The following is a 25,271-nucleotide window of genomic DNA, read 5'->3' as shown; positions in this document are numbered from 1 at the left end:
GTGTAAATCATCTTTGGCCAATCCTTCAGGAGGCTTGGAGTAATATATCAAGTCAATGTTTGAATAAACTGACAACTCGGATGTCCAGATTATGCAGAGCTGTAATAGCTGCTAATGGTGAATATTTTGATGAATCGAAAATGTACGTATAAACTGTTTACGTAATAAAATATGTTTTCTTAGTTTGTGTTGTCCCTTATCAGTGCAAAATTATGAAGGATTCTGAAGGATCATGTAACTGAAGTAATGATGTTAAAAATACAGCTTTGATATCACAGGAATAAATTACATTTTAAAATATATTCAAATAGAAAACAGTCATTGTAAATAGTAAAAAGATTAAAATTTTTTACCAAAAATTAAAAAATAAAATAAAATAAACATTTTGTAAAAATATAAAACAAATTTCATGTGGCCCTACTACTGTGAACACAGTCAATGTATTTCTTTACTTTTTTGGATTCTGCCAATTTTTAATTGAAAAGATGCTGGACAGAAGAGACGGCGAGAGAGAAGGAACACTGGATTTCGACAAAACATGGGACTCAAACCAAATCTCCCACACATTCACCACAGTAACTGTAAAGTCTGGGGTTGTTAATAATTTCTTTTTTTTATATATATATTTTTGACTGAAAATACAATAATATTGTGAAAAATATTCATTATTAAAATAACTGTTTTGCATTTTAATATATTTTAAAATGTCTTTTATTTGATGGCTGGTGATGCAAATCTGAATTTTCACCATCATTACTCCAGTCTTCAGTGTCACACGATCATTCAAAAATTATTCTAATAAGCTGATTTGCTGCTCAATAAACATTTCTTATTATTATTATCAATGTTGAAAACAGTGCTGCTTAACATTTTTCAGGATTCCTGGATGACTAGAAACTTAAAAAAGCAGCATTTATCTTAAACATTCTATGAAATATTCTGTAACATTATAAACGCCTTTACTGTCATGTTTAACCAACTTAGTGCATCAGTGATGATTAAAAAAAATCTCAGAACCCAAATGTTTGAACTGCTACACCACAGCTTCAATATGACTGCATTTCAAATGCTCGTAGACCCAAAAATTAATGTATTCAAATGCCGGCTCAGATTTATTGACGTCTCTCTCAGGAAGGCTGCGCAGGAAGCAGCCGTGACAGTAGTGCTGACTGGGAAAAGGCTGTTGTTCATTCACCTTCAGCGAGGGCTCCAAAGCTCAAATTTAAATATGCTCATATATTTATAATCCTTTTCCTGTGTCATTAAAACTCTGGCTTAGAAGAATAAATATTTATTCAGGGTGACGTTTTGCAGAGCCGCACAGGCAAACGCTAAACAACATTTTGGGGCGCGTCCTGGGCCGTGTCACAAGGGAGGGAAAAGCGGAGCCAATTGCATTTCACACACGGATCACAAGACTCCACACGCCAGAGGACCGTGCGGCCTTGGCCTTGACCCGTGCGCTCTGGAGGGGAGGCCCCATTTCCTGCCCCCACCGGAAGAATTCCGTCAGCAGCTCCCAGAGCAACGCCGGTTTTTAGCGGATCAAGGCAAATCAATCCATGGCTCTGCTCTGAACGCTCACTCTCTGTGATTAAACCCACTCCGGAAAGCAAGGTTACGATGTTACCGCAATACCTCAAAGCTGAACTGACACATTCCTCATGGCTTCAACCAAAATATACACAAGTCTGTAGTGTTGCGTCTAGTTATGATGTACATATGACCTTAGCTTCACTTTTAACCAGAATACAAGCCAAGAGGATTATGGGCCCCCACATCTGACTCTTTACAATCAATTTGAGGGATTACCATAGTGATGACTGGTCTCCCGGGGGCAGCGTGGGGTAAATTAACCCACAGTGGGAATGTTTGAAAGGAATACACACGGGATCAAGACTCCTCTGCACAAACAAGCACTCTCACGTATGTAAACACATTCGCATGCATATGCATTATACATATAAGATGACGGGTGAGGAATTCCATAACATTACCAAATCTTCCACTGTCTTCAAAAGGATGGAATTAGTAACAGTTTTCTCGCAATATTTTAGGGAACTAAGCAACATATGAATGTTTGGAAGCGAAACCCCTGATCCAATTGACTTGTGACTTTTCCTGCTCTAGTAACTGCTGAATCATAGCTGCTGGCCTACTACTGCAGGCAGAGCGGCTGTTATGAAGTAGCGGATTTCAAACAAACAGTCATTAGTGTGGGTTCGTGTGAGGAAAGATCTTGTGTAGAACAACCAGAGGAGAAAATCTCATTACTTATTCATTGAAGTTTCCTGAATTAAAATTTCCTGATACTCACCCCCATGTCATCATCGAGATGTTCATGCCTGCTTGTCTTCAGTTGAAAAGAAAGTGAGGTTTGAGGAAAATATTTAAGGATTTTCCTTCATATAGTGGACTTCAACAGGAGCCAACAGGTTAAAGGTCCAAATATGCAATTTCAATGCAGCTTCAAAGGGCTCTACACAATCCCAGCTGAGGAATAAGAGTCTTATCTAGTGAAACGATTGGTCATTTAAAAAAAAAACATTTATCATTTAAGTCTATGACTTCACGCATTATGTAATAACATTGGAAAGGTCACGCGTGGTTTAGGGGTGTGTGATATTGACAAAAAATAATATCTTGATATTTTCTGGGATTTTATCTGTAATAATGATTAGACGATATTTTGCTGTGTGTTATTGTGCTGATATCTTAAGGACTACTGTGCTGACTCCTTAAGTTTTTGATACTCTTCATATTCTGTGTGGTCAGTTCACAGCAGTGATAGAAATTATTCTTTTCCAACAAGTGTGCATTATCTTTTGGGTCAAATTCTTACATTTAATAAGTCATTTATAATAAAAAATTATACCAAACTAATTAAATCAGTATCAACAAAATTCATCTTTGCAGAAGTTGCATATGAAGTGACATTTAGATGTATTTACACATGTTAATGCAGCTATATTTGAAATTATTTTAAAAAGATCGGTTTGCATTTCCCTGTGTGTTTCTATTAATATTTAGGCGATCTGTTTTGTGAATTATGTTGCATAGCATAAATCTTTATCTGTCTATAAGCAGTGCATAGGCCTACAGTTGGCCTATATTTTTGTGATTTTTTTGCATTTATTAACAAATAAATCTTTAACCGTAACTGTTTATTAGTTGTATCTTTTTACAGTCCGTGTTTTCATATATAAATATATATGATGCAAAGTTGTCTATGTATAAAATATTAAAATATGTTGTGAAAATGTCAATTAAACAAACTGATGTGTGCAGAATTGACAAACGGATATTACTGACTAGCAGCCGTGACTCACAAGGTAAATGAATCTCATAAAAAAAAAAAGAGGCAGTAATAAAAATAATTTTGAGAAAATAGTTATTTGTACATTTACATAACTGGTAAGGGAAAAGTACATTGTGTAGCTGTGTGTGCACATCACGAGTTCCACTTTCGTAAACAGTAGGGATTAAGTAGGGATGGTAGTGTATTTCATTCATTCACCGGACCCGAACATAGGTAAGTTTCAAATGCCACTAGCTCAATTAACATACATAGTATAGTAGTAATAGCAGTATATATATATCTTACTTTAATTTTAAGTGATATTATAAATCCTGTAAACATATATAGAAGGTAATATTTGGATTTCTCCGGGTCTCTATACCGGCGTTTAGGAAAACCGGAAGCATTTATGCACACACTCGCTAGACCAGAAATCCAAGATGGCGGAGATATGCAACTAGCCAATTCATTCAGGAACGAAACACTGTCATGTTGCTCAAAGACGCAAAACAGTACTGTAGCTGTGTCTGGAATTATTTTTGTTGGCAAAATTGAGCAAAAACAGGAAATAATATGTTTTTTAATAACAACTTCTTGTTTACTGAACTGTTTAATTTGTAGTCATGTTGATTTTTGAAGGAAAAAACAGCACTCTTTGTGTGATATTGATTAACTATATGAAATGATATAAATATCCATTTTGACCCCATATCTTGAATTATGTAATCATTCTAAATGCATTTTAATAGACTGAAGCGTGTAGTGAAAGAACGCACTTCAAATGTGTACTTACTAGACTTCCTCACATAATGTAATGTTATGCGTGCACTCTGTAGGTGTGTTTTGTTTGTTTTTGCAATATACTCGATAATGTCAAATCGCACATCATTAAACAACAATTACAATATTATCGCAGATGATACATATCGCACACCCCTAGTGTGGTTAGTTCTCTGTCTGTATACTCCAGTTCAAAAAGCTAGGTTAGGACGTATTTGTTTATACTTTCTTTTTTTATAACTGTACTGCATTAATGTTTTTTATCTAAGTTTTCTACTATTCAGGAAAAAAAAAAAAAAAAGATTTGCGAAATCACTCCGAAAACTAATGATTCGCAAACACGCACCGAAGTTCCGATCTAAATCACATGATTCACGATTCACACTGCAAAGTACTGATCTGAATTTTTTGATTCAAATCATTCAATTCGCTAAAGGATTCACAAACCCGTTCCGAACTAAATCAAATGTTTTGTGATCCGATCGAAGTGCTTTGAAATAGTGAATCATTTTGTGACATAATGGTTGAACTGATTTGAAGTTTCGAAAAGCTCAAGTTTCACCCATCACTATGTAAGGGATAATGTACAGGCAGCCGGTAGTTATCGCAGAAATAAGCCCCGACAGTGTGATCACACTGAAGGGGCTTATTTCGCGATAACTACAGGCTGCCTGTACATTATCCCGCTTATTACACGGCTACTTGCCACATAAGGAAGAAAACTGGACATGAATATGAATTTGAAATCTTTTATTGGCATATTTGTTTTAAATTAACATTTTTATCCTTCCGCGAAACGATATAGTACCACGTGACTAACATTCAAACTATGTACGTTAGAAAGACAATTTAAATAGATTAATGTCGAAATTTTCCATTGTTAATTGTGGTTGTCCAGTGTTTGTCACAAGATGGCACCAAACGGTAATCTTTGTTGGCATGGAGGGATTTTAAACATACAAGTAGTACCGGCTATGCGTTATTACTTTGGAGCGGTGATTATTTGAAAAGAACGAACCTGCAAATGTCTCAACTGACCAATCAGAATCAAGCATTCCAAAGAGCCGTGTAATAAGTGCTTTTAAAATCATTGCAAGCAATGTCAAAATTCGAAAATAAATAGCTCTTTTAATTTCATCTGGTTTTTGCTAGTGAATCGCTTGAAATGAATGAATCAGGTTGAATCAGATGGAGCGGATCCAGCATAAATTACTTAATTGATTTGGTTCATCAGCTCTCTTTATGCAACTTCAGCCATGTTTACACGACACTGTCAGTACTACTTGTGTAGCTCAATTGTTTTTTGACAACATCTGAAATGAGCGAGAAAGGTATGATGTTTTTTTAATTGCATGAATTTTGCTTGTAAAGACATGCTTATTGACTAAATTAAAACACGTAATTTCATAGATACACTGTCTTTCAAAAATTCAAGCACTTTTCGAAGTACCTCTTCAGGCCTTCAATTGCAAAAAGTCAAATTCAAGTGCTACAAGCACTTTAAGCACCTTGTACGAACCCTGGAAAAATCCTGAAATGTCTTACTCAAAAACCTTAATTTCTTTTCGAATGGAGATAGAAAGACATGAACATCCTGGATGACATGAGGGTGAATAAATTATCAAGAAATTTTAATTCTGGAGTGAACCAATCCTTGAATACAGAGAAAATTAACAAATACAATCTAATATTTTAAAGCTGCAATGCTAAAATTGCTAAAATACTTAATATTAATACTAAACAATGTCAACATGACATGAAAAACAGATGAGTTCTGATATAAAAGTCCTATTAATTTTCTCCTTAGGGCAATTCGTTTTTTTTTTTTTAAATAACTAAAAAGACAGAGTACTGTGGTTTCAAGGCTGTTAATTGATGTTATATACTTTTATTATTACATTGTTACTAATTATTTTTTGAAAACTCATGTTCATGTTTAACAGGAGAATTCCTGGTGAAAAAGTACATTATTATGCAAAGAAATCTCTACCAATCACAGAATTGTGACAAGCAAAACACACTAAGTAACTCTTTGGCACGCCCACGAAGAGCCTTCCATTACGTAACTGAGACAGCCTCAAACTGCTCAAATATTTGTATACATATGCATATGTGCAATACATATATACAGTCAAACAAAAATTTATTCAGACACCTTCAACATTTCTCACTTTTTCATAGTTTATTAGCTATAGTTTAGAAAATGGTAATAAAATATGACAAGACCTCAAGAGTTAAACTGTGTCAGAACAAATCAAATTCATTTTATTAATGGCAGATAATAAGTAATAAAGTATGTAACAAAACATGGTCAGGTCAAAGTGTCAAATCAAATTTTTGGTGCCAAACTTTTATCAATTTTACTTGTAGTCCACTGTATGAAGAATTTTTTGTTATAATAAGTTACCGTTTACTTTATTTTGCTATCCTCACTTGCATAAATGAACTATAGTGTCCTGCACCCACTAGTAAAAAAATATAAAAAAAATTATATCTGGTGTCTGAATTATTTTTGGTTTGACTGTATATATGTACCTATATACAGTATATAAAATGTTATTCCTTTATACATAATCAACATCTTTAAATCAATCGTTTTATATTTCTTTTTGTAGATCAACGTTTTGAATCAAAGTTTGTAATGTTACAATTCAACTCATAGCTGGTTGGTTTGGTTCATGACTAATAACTTCTAAATGATTCATCAGTGCATATCATTCCAAACAATAAAATGTTTGTCTCTGTAATCTTTACTTGCTCTGCCTCTTAAACGGCTATAATTTTTCAACGGATGTCACCAGTACCTCTTATTTATCTATAAAAATCAAACCCTACCCTATGATTTTTTAATTTATTGTTTTATTTTTTAACTGAATATCCTATTAAACTCTGAAAAATATTTTACTTCTGTACTCTCATAAACAGGATATTGACTGACTTAAAAAAAAAAATTCAAAATTTTAAAGTTATAATTCAATGTCTCCTGGAAGTTGAATCATACAGAAAGTACAGAAAGATACAGTCAAACCAAGATTTATTCAGACACGTTTCTTACATTATCACAGTTTATTCACTATAGTTTAGAAAATGTAATAAAATATGACAAGAACTCAGTGTTAAACTGTGCCAGAACAAATTGATCTAGATAATTTCAGAAAACTTTGATGCAAAGGTAACGTACTGTTAGTATGACAATATATACACAACTATCAATACAAAGAAATTATTAATTTAGTTCAGTCTGTGGTTTAAAAAGGTAGCATTAAATTAAAAAAACAAACACTTAAGCAAAACATGCTCAGGTTAAAGTGTCTGAATAATTTTTGTTTTTAATCAGTTTTACTGGAAGTCCACTGTAAGACTTTTGGGGTATAACATGTCACAGTTTACTTTATTTTGCGATCCTCACTTAACATAAACTACAGTGTCTTGCACCCACTATTAAAAAAATATAATTTTTTGGTTTGACTGTATTACTTATTTGGGAAATAAACCAGAATAGAAATGCAAAATTAATTCAGGTATTGCACTGTGGTACACCAAGTCAAAAAAAAAGTAAAGTTTTATGCTAAATTTGGAAACTACTTAGATAACAAGTAAACTTGGTTGTGAACACCATTTCATCCTGCCTTCAACCTCAAAATTAGATCACGTGACAGGCTATATTGAATGAGGTGGTTTTAACTGGTTATTAGTGGTATAGTTTTGGAAAAAGCTGATTGTGGCGGATGTTTGCGGAGTAAACAGGGGCTCATGAAGGTTTATCCCATAACTTGACCTAATTCTGACAATCTCGCACGTTCAGGCTGTTAACAGACACCAGCCCTGCTGTGCTGCAGAATCTCACAGCAAGAGGAAAACAGAACAGGCAGTGTATTTATGTGCTTGAATGTACATCCAAGAATTGACATGACCGGTGATTTTGTCATGACACAACAGCGAATACTCACGGCTGGCAGAGTTTGACCAGGTCGTGATCGGTAGTTCCAGGCGGTAACCCGCGGATGTAGAGGTTTGTCTTGCTGAGTTGCTCCCAGCCGGTTGTGCTGCTGCTGCTACTGCTGTTGTTGGTGCTATTGGTGCTCGGGCTGGGCGGGGCCATAGGGAGGGTGGGCGGAGCAACAGGAGGCTGTCATGGGAGTGGAACAAAGATTTCATTGATTTGACAAATGGAAATGCGCAGAAGGTGACATCACATAATGGCTGCACTGAAACACAAAAATAGCGACTTCCAAAAGAAACCATAGACAAACTTCTCTTTCTTCTGCAGCCTGAACACTATATGAAAGAAAATATCCACACTAATAACAGAAAAAGAAAACACCCCCCTCCATTCATCACGATGATATCTTTGACTCTATCTGTAGTAAACTGGTGTTATTATTACACAGTCAGTCATCACCAGTGAGTCTGCCCACATCCCCAGGTCCCTACAGTCTAATTCCTGTTAAAGCGAAGCACAAACAGGCCTAGAGGCACAGTCGGCCCCTTCGACTCTCATATCAGTCCAATCTACGTATTCTTCCAGAGCTGAATGTGTTGGGATTATTTCATTGGATGAAAGCCCATATAACTCTGGAGAAATTCCTAATGTGCCATCAGTTCCTTTCAACGTTTGCCACATGGCTGCATGCAATGATTAAAGGAGTAGTTCACACAAAAATTAAAATCGTGGCATCGTTACACAGCCTCATGATGTTTCAAACCCGTATGGGTTTCTTTTTCCTCAGGGGGTCACAAAAGGAGATGTTTTGAAGAATGTGCTGGCTGCTCTTTTCCACTTAATTACAATGGGCTCTGAACTGAATCTATTAAAAAAAAGTTTTAAAAAGTATTTGTTATAGATTGGAATGATTTGTAGGCAAACTATTTCTTAAAGGAATAGTTTACCCCAAAATAAAAAAGGTAGTTAAGGACATTGTTAAAATAGTCCATTTGACATCAGTGGTTCAACTGTAATGTTATGAAGCTACAAGAATACTTCTTATGTGCGAAGAAAACAAAAATAATGATGAAATAACACACAAGTCATGATACACTCGTGGGCGTATAGAACCCTGTTTCCACTACTGAATAAAATTCTTTTAAAAGGTTATTGTGACTTGTTACCTCACAATTTTTTTTCTCTGAATTGTATGATACAAACTCACAATTCTCACTTTTTTCTTTTTAGAATTGTGAAATAAAGTCAGAATTGCGTGATAGAAAGTCGCAATTGCGAGAAAAAAAAGGTCAGAATTGCATGATACAAAGTCACAATTGCGAGAAAAAAAACTCTAGTAATTCTGACTTTATAACTCACAACTGTGTTTATATCTCGCAATTCTGACAAAAAAAAGTCAAAATTGTGAGATGTAAACTCGAAATTGCGAGAAAAAAAGTTAGAATTGTGAGATAAAAATTCACAATTGTGATTTATAAAGTCAGAATTGCATGATATAAACACGCAATTCTGTGAACATATCATTTTTTTTTTCTCCTCAGAACTGGACTTTATAACTCCCAATTGTGAGTTTATTTTTTTCTGAGAAAAAAATAAGTATTGCGAGATACAAAGTCACAATTGCGATAAGACTTAATTTCTTGCAATTGTGAGTTTATATCCCACAATTCTGACTTTATATCTAGCAATTCTGACTTTATAACTCACAATTGAACATTTACAAAAAGTATTCGCGTAGCTTTATAACATTACAGTTGAACCACTGGTGTCACATGCACTATTATAACGATGTCCTTACTACCTTTCTGGACCTTGAATGTGTCAGTTGCATTGCTAAGAAGGTCAAAAAGCTCTCGGATTTTGTCAAAAATACTTTAATTTGTGTTTTGAAGATGAACGAAAGTTCACCTTCTGTAACGACAAAATTTTCATTTTTGGGTGAACTGTCCGTTTAAAAAATGTTCAGATAATTTGGTGAGATATGTCTTTCAGTGCTTGTTGTGTATTCGGTTGGGGTTTGAGTGTGACTCAAAAGTCTCATTACCAAATCACAGTACCAAACTCACCACAGAGGCATGTTCAATTTATACTGCGAGTAGCGTTTTCATCCATAAATTTGCTTTAGCAAAGAGGAAGGAATGTTTTCCAGAGAAAGATCATGTGATGCAGGAGCGCTCTGGGATACAGGATGTGTGGGCCTCTCACCCACCCCGAGCAGCGGCCACCACAGCCCACATCACTGACTCACTTCCTGTTTCTTAGTCATTCATTAAAACGGCTCCATTTCTCCCAGCCGTCACAAAATGGCTGCCTGTTAAACATCAGCGGGTGATTGTTCAAAGAACCAAGTCACCACAAAAGTGACGACAAAACCAAAACGGCAGACGGGGTTGGAAAAGACAGCGCCTCTGACTGAAACTATTACGTATTAAAGAGTATATGTGAATATGTGTACACCTGAGTGTAACTCTGTTGGGTTAGTGGGAGTTCTCTGTTTTTGACACACTGACCCATTTTCACATGTGCGACTCACATAGAGGTGAAACTGGATGTGGCCCCATAAGCTTGTTAGTGCCTGTTAATTACCGAGGCAAGAGATCAAGTCACTTTTCCTTCCACATCAGTGTGAAAATCACACGCTGAGATGATGATTTAGACCAACACAGGGATGATTTGCAGAAAGAACTTGCTGAGGAACTCATGGAGCTGTCAAATGGCTGAAGGAGCTGATCATTTTCACACATCTTCTTCCATCTTTTCATTTCCGTGACTAGTGCTGTATAAAAAGTCCTCTGAGACTCGGGAACATGTCCAGCTTTATAATTGGGAAAATAGCAAAGTCGGGGGAAAGGTAACTAAGACATAGAAAAGCAATGGGAGAGGGGGAGAAGAGGGGGTCACATTCAATATCCAAGCCATCTCTCATACGTCGTCGTGTCCCTTGGGTCCTGAGCTATGCGCTGTAGTCATCCTAGACCATATGGTTCCTATAAACTGTGAAATCCTGAAACCCATTAACTTCTGCTGCCTCTATCACAGCCATCACTCTGAGCTCTCCACCACAGGAGTGCCTATGCAAATGCATGTGTAAATGTGTGATTTCACGCAGAGCGCGTGTGTGCGTATGTGCGCCATCCATAAATTCTCACACGTACAGATTCCGAATGTATAAAAAAAGCAATGTTTAAAAAGAATTATGCAGGCCACGCCCTCTGCTGGCCCACCAATTGCTGGGAAACATTGTATTAACTCATGAATATTAATTAGGCAGAGATTCTTCAGAACACACCCAAGAATCTCCTGACACAAGTTGCCATAGGAGACTTTCACCACAGGCTTCTCTCATCCTCATCTCCCTTCACTCATTAGCACGTATGCTAATATTAATCTTTTTTAAAAAGACAGTAACATTAATGAGATTTTACTGAAGAGCATGTCTGATGCATGTATGTGATAAATGAGTATAAGTAAAACGAAATGACACTGTAGTCTCATTTCTATTTCTGGGCTCGGTGACATCCCAAAGCAGAAAAAAGAGACTTCCAGTTCCGTCAACAGACTTTATAAATATTACATTGTGCAAGTGCAGATGGTGTTGTGTAATACACCACATTAACATAAATGGATAAGGTTAACATCCAAAAAGGCCTAATTACAAAATAACTCAAAAACTGCATTTTAGACATCCCAAAAACATTTTCGACTAAGCAAAGGTTAAAAACGCCGTATTCGTCGTAAAGTGCTGTCTAGGTAGATAGATCACTAGATATTGAAACACCGCCGCTGTACGTGTGCGCGCGCGCGCTCACGAGCAAGAGGAGTTAAATACATTCTGTCCCAGGTAAAGGATCTAACGTTACTGACCCGCTGCGAGTCCATCCTGTAGTCTTTAACATTACTACCATTGCAATATTTCACTTTACCTACCTGCTTTCGATATGACGGAGTTCTCAACGGGTTGGCCGTATTTGCGAAGATCATCCTGTATTCCCCTGTGTTATGTGACCCAAAGATGAATAAAAAAAAATCTACTCTCAAAATCAGTTGATATTAGGTTACAGTAGAGAGCTGAAAATTTTCCACATCGCACACTTCAATGTTGGCTTCGGAGTGAAGAGGTAATCCGTGCTGGAGCAGATAGAGATTTCTGCTAAATAAAAACCTCGCTCTTGATCGATGGTTTATTCCCACCTTGGCTCGTCCGACCAGTTTCGGTAAATCGCCTGGTTCATTGATCTCGGTTCTGTTGCCAGCAGCAAAGACCCACCTACTGAGGAACGATCCATTTTGAAGTTAGGCGGCAGGGTGGTGGCGTATCTAATTAATTGCATGTAAAGCGTCTTTTCGACAAACACAACTTAATTATACACGTAGATGAAATATTACATTTAGTAAACAAACATTTTTTAAAACACTGACAGAAAAACTGACAAAAACCAAGTTATGTTTTATTAGCGACAGCCGTTTCCCTCTACATGAGGTTTGGTTCAATCCCGCACGCATGCAACACATTCCACTACCTCGCCATCAGATCCCATCTACAATACACACGGCAGACTGTCCCACTATGGCTTGGGTGGAGGTCCATGCATATAGATACACCCTAATTAACACTATTATTTATATTTGAATAATTAAAAGGCACATTTACTTATTTAACTTAGTTTTACACATAAAGAAATGAATAGCACATTTAAGACAGTATTTAAAAATACGTGTTTTTTTTTTTGTTTTTTTGTTTTTTAAAGGGATTAGTTCACTCAAAAATGAAAACTAACCCATCACTCACCCTCAAGGTGTCTGGTGTTTCTAGTCAAATCAACCTATTTTCCAAGCCGATAATATAAAGTTAAACATATGAAAATGTTTTAAAAAGCACACTGCCATAGTTTAATTACTTCACAGTGTCGCAATGACCGTCATTTTGCACTAACTCTCCTGTCATAGTTTAATGAGTGGGAAGACGACAATGTTAGCAGCATTAAAAACAACAGATAAGCGCGCATATACAGTGAAGTTCACAGGATTTTGTCCACAAAATGATAAGAGCACACATTATTTTATAATTTCACACACAGTATTTTAGCTTAAGTTCCTTTAAATCAGGCTCATTTTCTTTTGTCATCGTTTATTTAAGGTTTAGACATTGCTGGTATGCAAAACAAGTACTTTACAGAAATTCCTTAAGCTTATTGCTGTTACTGTGACTGCCAACAACAGCACAGTTTAACCCTGCACACATTTGTATATTTAGTTACACTGAAAAAGTTTCAGTTTAATTACTTCAGTCAATCTTTTTTTAGCTACTCCGTTTTAACATGGATTTCTATGGAGACTGGAACAAGAGAGCACCCAAACGAAAGTTTGAATCTGTCAATCGCTGCTCATCGGTTACTCAGGAAGAAGGTGAATAATGGCAGTGGTTGGGTGTTTTTGTTCAACAGTCCAAAAGAAGTCCAATAAAACACATCCATCCATGATAAAAAAGTGCCTTAGGCTATGTTCACACTTGGCGTCTTTTTTGACAAGAAAAAGTTGACAAGGGTGCTTTTTTAGTAAAAAAATTAATAAATCTGGAATGAAAACACGGTATACTCCATAGGGTTGTAATGTAAAACAGACGCTGGCAGTTAAAAAAAAGACGCCACGTGTGAACACGGCCTTACACAGCTCCGGGGGGTGAATAAATATATTTAAAACATTATTAACAGTTTTCTCAAGCTTGCTGTACGCGCAAGCAGTTCCGGCGGATCATGATGTAGGACGCACACACCATGAGATGATGCTAGTCTCGCAACATTTGTTTACAGGAGCAAAGGAAGCAAAGTTTCCTTACCGTGTCTACACCGCGCCGCAACAGCTAAAGTCTGTCTACACTGGACGCGACAAAGCAACCATTGCAAATCATTTAAACTTTGTGTGAGCATGTCATAAATAGAACGCAACAGCAGATAACTGTCGGGGATTTGCCGTGTCACCTTTGAAGTTGTCCAGATGAAGTTCCTAGCAATGCATACTAATCAAAAATTAAGTTGTGATATATTTACAGTAGGAAATTTACAAAATATCTTCATGGAACATGATCTTTACACTTTTTTATTTTTGGCATAAAAGAACAATCGATAATTTTGACCCATACAGTGTATTTTTGGTTGTTGCTACAAATAGACCTGTGCTACTTAAGGCAGGTTTTGTGGTCCAGGGTCACAAATAAGCTCCAGCTACATCCAAAGAGAACGTATTAGCTTATGTATTGAGTGCATGAACTAACTTTCTAGAAACTTTGATAGAAACAGGCAAATGTCCCATGTGGTATTTAATGGCAGGGGTGTGTGAACTAGTTCTCTCTCGCAACAGTAATAACAAGGCTGAAATGAAATGACACCTCCTAGAGGGTTGCCCAGGGCATGTCTTATCTACTTTTTGTCATGGTAATGTTGCTTTGTAATCACATTTCACAGCTTATGTACCGATTCAAGGAACACCTAGTGTTATTCAATGACAGTTTGCAATTTGGTGCAGGATAGATATATTAAATTAAGTGAAATGCCACACAGGTTTTTGAAAGGGAATGAGAACGTGTTTGAGCGCTCACTTGATTGGGCTTGTTAAGTTAGTCTCCTAGATTCATGCCTCTGTGGTTGAAAATCAAAAGCAGCTTGTTTCTTTTTCCTGGGTGTCACATATCAGTTTGCATGTTTACTCTATAACCAAAGCTGTTAGAGTGATATTGCTAATTATTGGTGCCCAAAGAAACTGTTGTGGACTGAGAATGACTTTATCTCCTCACACACCCTCTGAGTGTGATTTCTAGCTCCACTCACGGTGTGATGTGTGTGATAGTTTAGTGAGGCAGAAAGCCAGAGTGAATCAGGGTAGAGGCCAGAGCTCAAGCTGATTATATGCATGTGAAAAGAAGTACATTTTCTGCTTTAAAGGGATAGTTCAGTTAGAAATTAAATTCTGTGATTAATTACTCACCCTCATGTCGTTACAAACCTGTAAGATCTTTGTTCATCTTCTATACACAAGTTAGGTTTATTTGATTAAATCTGATAGCTTTCGGACCCTGCCTAGACAGCAACGCAACTGACACGAAGCTATGAGAATACTTTTTTGTGCAAAGAAAATAACAACTTTTTTTAAAACAACTTCTCTTTCACGTCAGTCTTCGAAGCACGTTCATGAGAATTCAACATCACATCATCTTTCATCATGCATCTTTCAAACAAAATTTTAATTGAATTTTAATAAAATAAAATATTACGTAAATATCACATTATTTTGACAAAATTATTAAATAAAATATTTAATAAAAGGTTGTTATTTAATACAATAATAATATTGGTGTTATATTATTATTATTAAACACTGTTTGATTAATCTTGATTAATAAAATATATTACTAAGTAAAATTACTAAGTAAAATCTGACTTTCCACCACTGACCATAAAAACCACACCACAACAACACCAACCAACATGCCACAGTCAACTTGACAACCCCTGCTGTTAACATAGAAACAAACCACAACGTACAGACTCTATGTTTTACTACTTGATGCTTAAATATCTAGAAAAAAAGCCTGGCACTCAGTTACAGTTGCCTTGCGAAAGTATTCATACCCCTTCATTTTTCCACATTTTGGTATGTTGCTGTTTTTTGTACTGCTTTAAATTACTTTTGACATCAGTCTACATTCCATACACCATAATGGCAAAGCAAAAAACAGGCTTTTAACATCTTTACAAATTTATTAAAAATAAAAAACCTAAATGAGTCTATTGCATAAGTATTCATACCCTTATCTGGGACTGGGATTTACTATGAAGAAGGACCTTGGCTAGAGTGGTGACCAAGAACCTGATGGTCACTCTAGTTGAGCTCCATGAGATAGGAGAGACCTACCGAAGGACAAACATCACTGCAACACTCCACTGATCTAGGCTTTATGGCAAGACTCAATCCTCTCCTCAGTGAAGACACATGAAAACACATTCGTAATTTGCAAAAAAGCACCTAAATGACCCTCAGACTATAAGAAACAACATTCTGTGGTCTGATTAACCTCAATTCCAAACATAATGTATGATGCTCATCACCTGAAGAGTTCCATCCCAATGCTGTGGGGCTGTTTTTCAGTGGCAGGGACTCGTCAGAGTAGAAGAAAAGCTCAATGCACCAAAATATTGAGATAGCCTTAATGAAAACCCAGTCCAGAGCATTCAGAACCTCAGACTGGGCAGAAAGTTCACCTTCCAACAGGACAATGATCCTAAACACACAGCAAGAGTGGCTTATAGACAACTCTATTAATGTCCTTGAGTGGCCCAGCCAGAGCCTGGGCTTGAACCCAATCAAACATTTCTGGAGAAACCTGAAAATTTCTGCCAGACCCCATCCAAGCTATCAGAGCTTGAGAGGTGAAGAGGTGAGGCGAAGAATGGCAGATAATTTCCAAATGTTGATATGCAAAGCTTGTCACATCATACCCAAAAAGACTTGAGGCTGTAATAGTGATTCAGCTAAGTATCAGGGTATGAATACTTATGCTATGTACTTATTAATTTGTTTTTGCTTTGCCATGGAGTGTTGATTGATGTGGAAAAAAGTAATTACAAGCAGTTTAACATAAGGCAGCAACAAAACAAAATGTGAAAAAATGAAGAGGTATGAATACTCTTGCAAGGCACTGTGCAATTTACTAACCAATAGCAAATATAAAATAAAATACTTTTAAGGACTGTCTATAAACTGACAATCATATTATTTTCTTCTCATCAGTCTTTGTTAGTTGTGTGTCATTATTGTCTTTTGGGACATTGCAGGTGCAAAGGGCCGCATTAAACATAGTTTAATATTGACTCTGCAGCACTGAGCTCTGCTGAATGCATTTCAATGAGTAAGTATCCATTCACACATACGACCTCTGCTGTGTATGAGGCATTTTAACCACAATCTGCACTTATATCATAAGACCAATATGTGTGACCTTTTATAGCATCTCATTTGCTGTCTAAGCAAGAAAGATGGCTTAATAATTCCCGCTGTGATTAGTGTAATCTGTCAGGGCGTATTGTGAGTCTAAATTAGGCAGTTCTTTTCACCCCAGTGTCAATTAGGGGACTTGATGTAGACAAGCTCTTTTAAAGTGCTTGAAAAGCCAGCCGTGTTCTGCATTCTCTGTTGCGAGTGCCCGGGTTCAGTTCAGCGAGGTGGCATTTGTTCGGCCCGGTCAGGTCTCCATTGGACGGATGAAAGGAAATTCAGCCCAGGCTTTGTATCTCTCCAGGGGTGAGTGCCTGCGCAGCACAGGGTCAGTCACTGAACACCAGAGGTCAAACAGAATGAAGCCTACCAGTCCATGAAGCTGTAGGGGAAAATTCAATAGGTCAACAGAGATGGAAAGGGAGAGGCAGAGAAATTGTGAGGTAGAAAGCTCTGATTCAGCATTGCAGGAGGTCATTGAGGAGAATCAGGTAGAACAGCTGATTGTGTCTGTAACAGTCTGTTCAGAGTGTCACTTTGGCAGGTGAGCCTTTGGCTTTGCAGTAGCTGCCGTATGCAGCAGTATGCAACAATATGGGTGTTTTGATTATTATGCAGGAAAAATGTGATTTTTTACAGTTTCTGAAGAAAAGTGATTGATGCTAAGGTATATACACAATGCTTTGCAATTCAAAGCATTCAGACCCCATCATCTTATTCATGTTTTATGTTCCTAACTTATGTTAAGAGTTAGATCACTCAAAAAATTCTGTCATTATTACTCACCCTAATGTCATTCTAAACCATAAGACCTTTGTTGATCTTCAGAACACAATTTAAGATATTTCTGATGATATCCGAGAGCTTTTTGACTAGTAATGACACAGTTAGAATTCAGCCATAACTTTATGAAGCTACGAGAATACTTTTTGTGCTAAAGAAAACAAAAATACTGACTTTATTCAATGATTTATTCCCTTTCGTGTCAGTCTCATGAGAGTACACAATGTTCTGAAGATGAACAAAGGTCTTAAGGGTTTAAAACAACATGAGGATGAGTAATTAATTTTTCATTTTATGGTGAACTATTCCTTTAAACTGCTTTAAAATACCTTTCTCATATCAATCTACACTCTATACACCATGATGACAAAGTAAAAAACAGGTTTGTAACAACTTGAATGTGAATGTATTAAAAATAAAAAAAATAAAATGAAAATGCATACCCTTTTCTAGGACACTTATATATAGTTACACTTTGAGTGGAGTTAACCTGTGGCAAATTCAATTGAATGGGTATGATTTGGAAAGGCACACCCTTTCAGTAAAAGGTTTAACAGCTGGAAATGGATATCAGATCAAAAGGTCAGAAGAACTTCCTGTGAGCTCAGAAACAGGATTGTGTCAGGAGTTCAGGAAAAATTATGCTGCACTGAAGGTTCACAAGAGCATGTAGCCTTCATTATCTTTAATGGAAGAAGTTTTGAACAACCAGGACTCTTCCTAGAGATGAGCAATCAATAGAGAAGGGTCTTGGTTAAGTGTTGACCAAGAACCTCATGGTCACTCTAGTTGAGCGCCATGATCATATGTAAATGGGAGAAATTTACAGAAGGACAAACATTACTGCAACACTCCACCAATCTGGGCTTTATGATGATGTGGCAAGACTCAATCCTCTCCTAAGTGAAGACACATGAAAACACACTTAGAATTTGCAAAAAAGAAAGAAAAAAAAACACCTTAAAGGGATAGTTCACCCAAAAATGAAAATTTGATGTTTATCTGCTTACCCCCAGGGCATCCAAGATGTAGGTGACTTTGTTTCTTCTGTAGAACACAAACTGAGATTTTTAACTTAAACCGTTGCAGTCTGTCAAAAAAACATATTCAAACAAAACCAAATTAAACCCTGCAGATCGTGACGATACATGAGGTCTTAACACACAAAACAATCGGTCTGTGCAAGAAACTGAACAGCATTTATATCATTTTTTTTTTTATCTCTGATACACTGCAATGTCCAACTGTCCTGAGCGCGTCAACAACAGTATCCCTTTAAGTACTGAGTTAAGGGTATGAATACTTATGCAATGTATATGCAATATCAGGTTTTTTTTTATTGGTAATACATTTATTTTCATAAATCTATTTGGCGCATGAAGTGTACATTAATGTGAAAAACAGTCATTTAAAGCAGATTTAACATTAGGCAACAACTTAAAACATAAAAAAAATTAAGGGGTATGAATACTATAAAATACTATATTTCAGAACGTCAGCTCCTGCAGCACTAACACGCACGCATTGTGTTACTCTCGTAAATGCGCATCGAAATTGTTGAATAAACTTGTTTTTGTTTTCTTTGTGCACAAAGAATATTCTCGTAGCTTTATCACATTACGGTTGAACCACTGATGTCACAATGTCTTTACTACCTTTCTGGGCCTTGAACGCATTGCGTTGCTTTCAATGTAGGGTCAGAAAGCTCTCGGAATTTATCAAAAATATCTTAATTTGTGTTCTGAAGATGAACGAAGGTCTTACGGGTTTGAAACGACATGCACGTGAGTAATTAATGACAGTTTTCATTTTTGGGTGAACTATCCCTTTAAGTGTATGAACAATAGAAATCTAATAATGATTGTTTCCAAACTTATTTCCCAAATGCTATTTCCATCTTTCATTGGTCAGTGAAACAGTCCTGCCACAAAACCATTGACTCGGCCAGAACATTAAGCAATGAGTTAAAGCACCACAAAGCAGTGTTCACACTTTTCAGGAAGTCAACATAAGAATAGCTTACATAGTCATTACACTAGTAGGTTATTCACGATAGTATGAAAAAATTCCCTCGCATAATCTTTAATGTTATACTTAAACAGATTTACACTAAAAATGTTACTGATACACAACCATTAAACACACACAAAAACATGCACAGAGTCATGTGGGTGTTCAGTCACTTCCTGTCAAAAAGTCATGTGTTTTAATATGCATTCCTCTTCCATTACACACACACTCACACACAGACTTTTCCCCACAGTTACAATGCTGCAAAACAAAGCAAAAGTGGCCCGTAGTGACTGGGCTGCTGCCGTTGCTATGCAACCGTCCAAACGGAGTCAGTAAACAGTGTTGAGTCTGCGTGCAGCGAGAGTCTCGGCTCTTGTGTTTGTGCAATCCCCTGTTGCGTTCGCGTCCTTTTCCATAAATTTGCAGGGCTGCACAAACAACAAGCACGCTATGCTAACAGAGTTCACTCACAGGTAAACTCACACGGCAACGCATTCACATATACATACTCGCATAGGTTGGAGACACTTGACAATGGTGTATTTTAAAGGGTGGCCCCTCTCAAGGCCACGGTGTAGAGAGTCAGAACGCTTGGCTTTATGCCCAGACACAAATAGAGCAGTTCAGTGAACACATGCTTTATTTCTCTCTCTCTTTCTACAACACTCTAATCTCCCATGACACACTCAAGAATGGCAGCAGGGGAAAGGTCAAGCCCACAGCATAAATACACAACTTTACCTGACACATAAAACAATTTGGAGTTTAATTCACCGCTCATAGTTTCCATTAAACAGCCAATGGGAAAATGTAAGTATGCATGACCCCAAAGCAATAATCTTTTCCACATGATTAGGATCAGAGAAGAGCCAAACACATCATTTTTACGTCTTTGAGAGGCAGATCTCTTAATTAAGTGAGAAAAAAAAGGATGACATTACACAGTGAAAAGCTGTGAAATGTAATTTCTTTTTTTAATATATAATGAAATGCTTTAGTCTCTTCTTCCATCCAGTAAATGTTTGATTCCCTCAAAATGTTTCAAAATACTGCTGTTTGTTTAAATGTTTTGCACTATTATAGTCCAACAGTTGAGTTCTGGAAGTGAAAATTGCTATTATATTTTCTTCAGAATTAATTTTGAACAATAACTTTGAACAATAAACTGAGAAGACAGAACTATGAACTCTTCTATGAGTCCACAGCCCACATTCAACTTTTTTTTTTAACAGATGTTCTGGTGGGAAACTACATTACCCATGATTCTGTGCCCACCCACTACCACAGGGCACTGGGAATAATGTATTTGAGTGTCCCTACACTCTCAAACTACTTAAATATTTCTATATATAGGCATATTTTGCTTTCCTTCATGGGATTCTTGTTCATTTCCCCATTAAAGGGGTAGTTCACCCAAAAATGAAAATTGCCCCATTATTTACTCACTCTCAAGCCATCCTAGGTGTATATGACTTCCTTCTTTCAGACGAATACAGTTGGAGCTGTATTAAAAAATGTCGCTCTTCCAAGCTTTATAATGGCAGTGAATGGCTGTTGAGATTCTGAAGTCCAATAAAGTCCATCAATCCATCAAAAAACTTTACACAGCTCAGGGGGTTAATAAAGACCTTCTGAAGTGAATAGATGTGTTTGTGTAAAAAAAATATCCATACCTAAAACAGCTAACTGTCGTATGCGCGTTTACGGCATAGTGGTATTTCAGCAGATGAAATATAGATATAGATATATAAATAGAAAACAATAGGTGTTTCTGTACACATTTTAGGTTTTCTGGTTTTCATATAATTTCACAAAATCTTTTTTTTTGTCTTTACTAACATGTGTACTAGGGTTGTGCAAAGCAGCCGGTATTTGTATCTGTATTTGTATTTCTTGAGGGGGGAAAAGTATTTGTATTTGTATTTGTATTTGTATTTGTATTCGAGTAAAATTCAAAATAGGCATGAAAATAATGAATGACGGGAAGCTATGCTAAGGTTAACTAGCCTATAGCCTACATCTTGCTGTCTGCAAGAGACAGAGTAACTTAAACGTACCATATAAAGTGCCGTTCACATGTTGCGCCTAAAAACGTGTGGAAAACGCTAGGTGCGCCGCTTTCTCCTTCTTTCCAAAGCGCTCTGCAGCTTGCACTTCCATGGCGTCTGCCGTTGCTAAGCAACCATGACCTGCTCTATTCATGAAGACGCAGAAGTTTCAGCAAAGGATAAATGGATTTCCAAAACTAAACATCGCTTGCAGTAGCTCTGCTACTAAAAACTGTTATCTCTGTAACAGCTATGATCGGCTGTTTCTCCATCTTGGCTAAGCTTTTAATGTTTTTCGTGAAAGGAAGAAGCTGATTAGTTGGTTCTTGTCACATTACCCGCGTTGCGCTTGTTGACATGGTTTTATCTGGATGCAGCGCGGCGTGCCTGGAAAAACAAGCACGTCGCGACCGCGTCGCTTCCATTATGAGCGCACATACCGTGCGTCTACATTTGAAAAAATGAACTTGAGCTTGCAAAAGACGCTACATGTGAATGGCCCCTAATGGAATAATCTCCCGATCAAACTCCGCTTCCCGAAAGTTATAAGCTGCCTCCGGAACCCAGTTAAGGTACAAAAATCTATTCAACAAAAATAGTGATGCAGTGAAGTCTTTTTTCACTCAGCCGAGTCTTCTTTGTTGCTGTGTGGAGCAGCCTGTGTCCTTCACTTGTTTTACCCCCACCCCCCGCGGCTCCTGAATGTCACTCACTCATGCGGGCATACACTGATTGCGGTCTCATGAGGAAACACAGCTTTTTGATATAAAGTTTTTCTTGTTCCCGAATACAAATATTTTTTAAAGTATTTGTTCGAAATAAGTATTTGTAAAAAACACGCTATTTGTGCCTTTCCGAATACCGTATTCGGGTTCGGCTCCACCCCTAATGTGTACATATGGAAGCCCGTTTCTGCCACTGAAATAAAAAAGGTAAATTGCAACTTTTTATCTCACAATTTTGACTTTCTCGCAATTATAAGTTTGCGTGATATAAACTCGCAATTTCGAGTCATAAAGTCAGAACTGTAAGACATAAACTTGCAATTCTGACTTTATTTCTCGCAATTGTGAATTTGTGTGATATAAACTTGCAATTGCGAGTTATAAAGTCAGAATTGTGAGATACAAACTAGTATTTGCAAGAAAAAAGTTAGAATTGCATACTTACATCTTGGAATTCTGACTTTATAATTTATATAATTAATATATAACTTAAGTAATTTATATCTCACAATTCTGAGAAAAAAAAGCCAGAATTGCATATAAACAGAAAAAATAGATATATAAATAGAAACAAATAGGTGTTTCTGTACATATTTTAGGTTTTCTGGTTAAAAATGTTTTATACTATGTCATATAATTTCACAAAATCTTTTTTTTTTTGTCTTTACTAACATGTCTATATATGGAAGCCCGTTTCTGCCACTAAATAAAAAAAGGTAAATTGCCACTTTTTATCTCACAATTCTGACTTTCTCGCAATTATAAGTTTGCGTGATATAAACTCGCAATTGCGAGTGGTGAATTTGCATGATATAAACTTGCAATTGCAAGTTATAAAGTCAGAATTGTGAGATACAAACTCGTATTTGCAAGAAAAAAAGTTAGAATTATTACATACTTACATCCTGGAATTCTGACTTTATAATTATTATTAATTAATATATAATTTAAGTAATTTATATATCACAATTCTGAGAAAAAAAAAGTAAAAAAAAACACGTCTACTGTTACATATGGAAGCCCGTTTCTGTCACTGAATAAAAAAAGGTAAATTGCGACTTTTTATCTGTAATGTAAACTCGCAGTTGCAAGTTATAGGTCAGAATTGTAAGACATAAACTCGCAATTCTGACAAATAAAATCAGAATTGCAAGATATAAACTCACAATAACTTTTTTTTTCAGAATTTTTCGTTTCTACCTTGCAACTCTGACTTTATAACATGCAACTGCAAGTTAAGTCAGAATTTTGAAATAGAAACAATTCTGAGAACATATAAAAAAAAATTCCCCAAAAAATTGGATAATTTATAACTTGTAATTGCAAGTTTATATCTTACAATTCTGAGAAAAAAGTCAGAATTGAGATACAAACTCACATTTGCAAGAAAAAAGTAAAAATTGCAAGCTTACATCTTGCAATTCTGAGAAAAAAAGTCAGAAATGTGAGATACAAACTTGCATTTACAAGAAAAAGTCAGAATTGCCAGCTTACACCTTGCAATTCTGACTTTATAACTCACAATTGTGAGCTTATATCTCACAATTCTGAGAAAAAAAAAAAAAACAGAATTGTGGAATATAAAAAGAAAAATCGATATAATAGATCAGGGGTTTTCAAACCTGTCCTGGAGCCTCCCCTGCCCTGCACATTTTGTATGTCTCCCTTATTAGGCACACCCAATTCAGGTCTTGCAGTCTCTACTAATGAGCTGATGATTTGAATCAGGTGTATTAGATGAGAGAGACAAGCAAAATGTGCAGGGCAGGGGAGGCTCCAGGACAGGTTTGAAAACCCCTGTAATAGATATATAAATAGACAACATAGGTGTTTCTGTACATATTTTAGGTTTTCTGATGAAACATTTTTTTATACTCTATCATAATTTAGCAAAATCTTTTTTTGTTTTTACTAACATGTCTACCGTTATGGAACATGGAAGCCTGTTTCTGCAACTGAATTAAAAAAGGTAAATTGCTATTTGACATTTTTTCTCGAAATTGCGAGTTATAAAGTTAGATTTGCGAGGCATAAACTCACAATTCTGAGAAATAAGTATATCTTGTAATTATGACTTTAAAACATGCAATTGCAAGCTTATATCACAATTTTGAGAAAAAAGATCAGAATTTCACATTTGTATCACACAATTCTGGGAAAAAAAGTCAGAATTGCTAGATATAAACTCGCAATTGCGAGAAAAAATATCAGAACTGTAAAAATTACTTTTTTTTATTCAGTGGCGGAAACTGGCTTCCACAGTTACACATAATCAGAGAGAAATAATATTAAACCCATGAACTTTAAAATCTCATTTAGTTTTCTATAACCTTATGACCTATTCTGTTGCATAAAGTCAGTGACCGCGGGTTTTATCTCATTCCTTTAATAACTATGATAACACAGTGTAACTGCCGCTGTGCATATTTTATATAATCTAGTTCATCACTCACAAAATGCAGCCTGTCACATAATTTCTAGTCCCTTGAGAGCAGAGAAAAGCTTTCTGTCAAGAACTGAAATTACAAACACCATTAAAGTTCACAGAACTGAACATTTCCTACAGTACATCGTGTGCATCAGGCAAATCTACAGATACGTGTTTCGAGAGTGAAGTCCCAAGAATGTTGATCTGGAGATTGAACTGATGCACCGCCTGATATGCCGCCTATTTTGTAGACAGAAAATGTTTC

The 25,271-nt window shown here is 36.3% G+C and overlaps 1 protein-coding gene across 1 annotated transcript in view; it reads right to left on the bottom strand.

Annotated features, from left to right (window-relative positions):
• The window catches only part of rbms1a (RNA binding motif, single stranded interacting protein 1a), a 49,948-nt gene extending 37,710 nt beyond the window's left edge, over window positions 1-12,238 (bottom strand). The window contains exons 1-4 of the mRNA XM_073825657.1: window positions 11,949-12,238; window positions 8,029-8,207; window positions 5,965-6,001; window positions 2,997-3,016 (exon numbers count right to left, since the gene is read on the bottom strand). Of these exons, the coding sequence (XP_073681758.1) occupies window positions 2,997-3,016; window positions 5,965-6,001; window positions 8,029-8,207; window positions 11,949-12,002 (290 nt within the window). The 5' untranslated portion in view covers window positions 12,003-12,238. The remainder of the gene's footprint in view (window positions 1-2,996; window positions 3,017-5,964; window positions 6,002-8,028; window positions 8,208-11,948) is intronic.
• Between the last annotated feature and the right edge of the window lie 13,033 nt (window positions 12,239-25,271).

The sequence above is a fragment of the Garra rufa genome, chromosome 20 (genome assembly GCF_049309525.1).
Source record: "Garra rufa chromosome 20, GarRuf1.0, whole genome shotgun sequence".
NCBI lineage: Eukaryota > Metazoa > Chordata > Actinopteri > Cypriniformes > Cyprinidae > Garra > Garra rufa.
The sequence above is the reverse complement of the archived record's forward strand: the minus strand, read 5'-3'. Positions and strand labels throughout refer to the sequence as shown.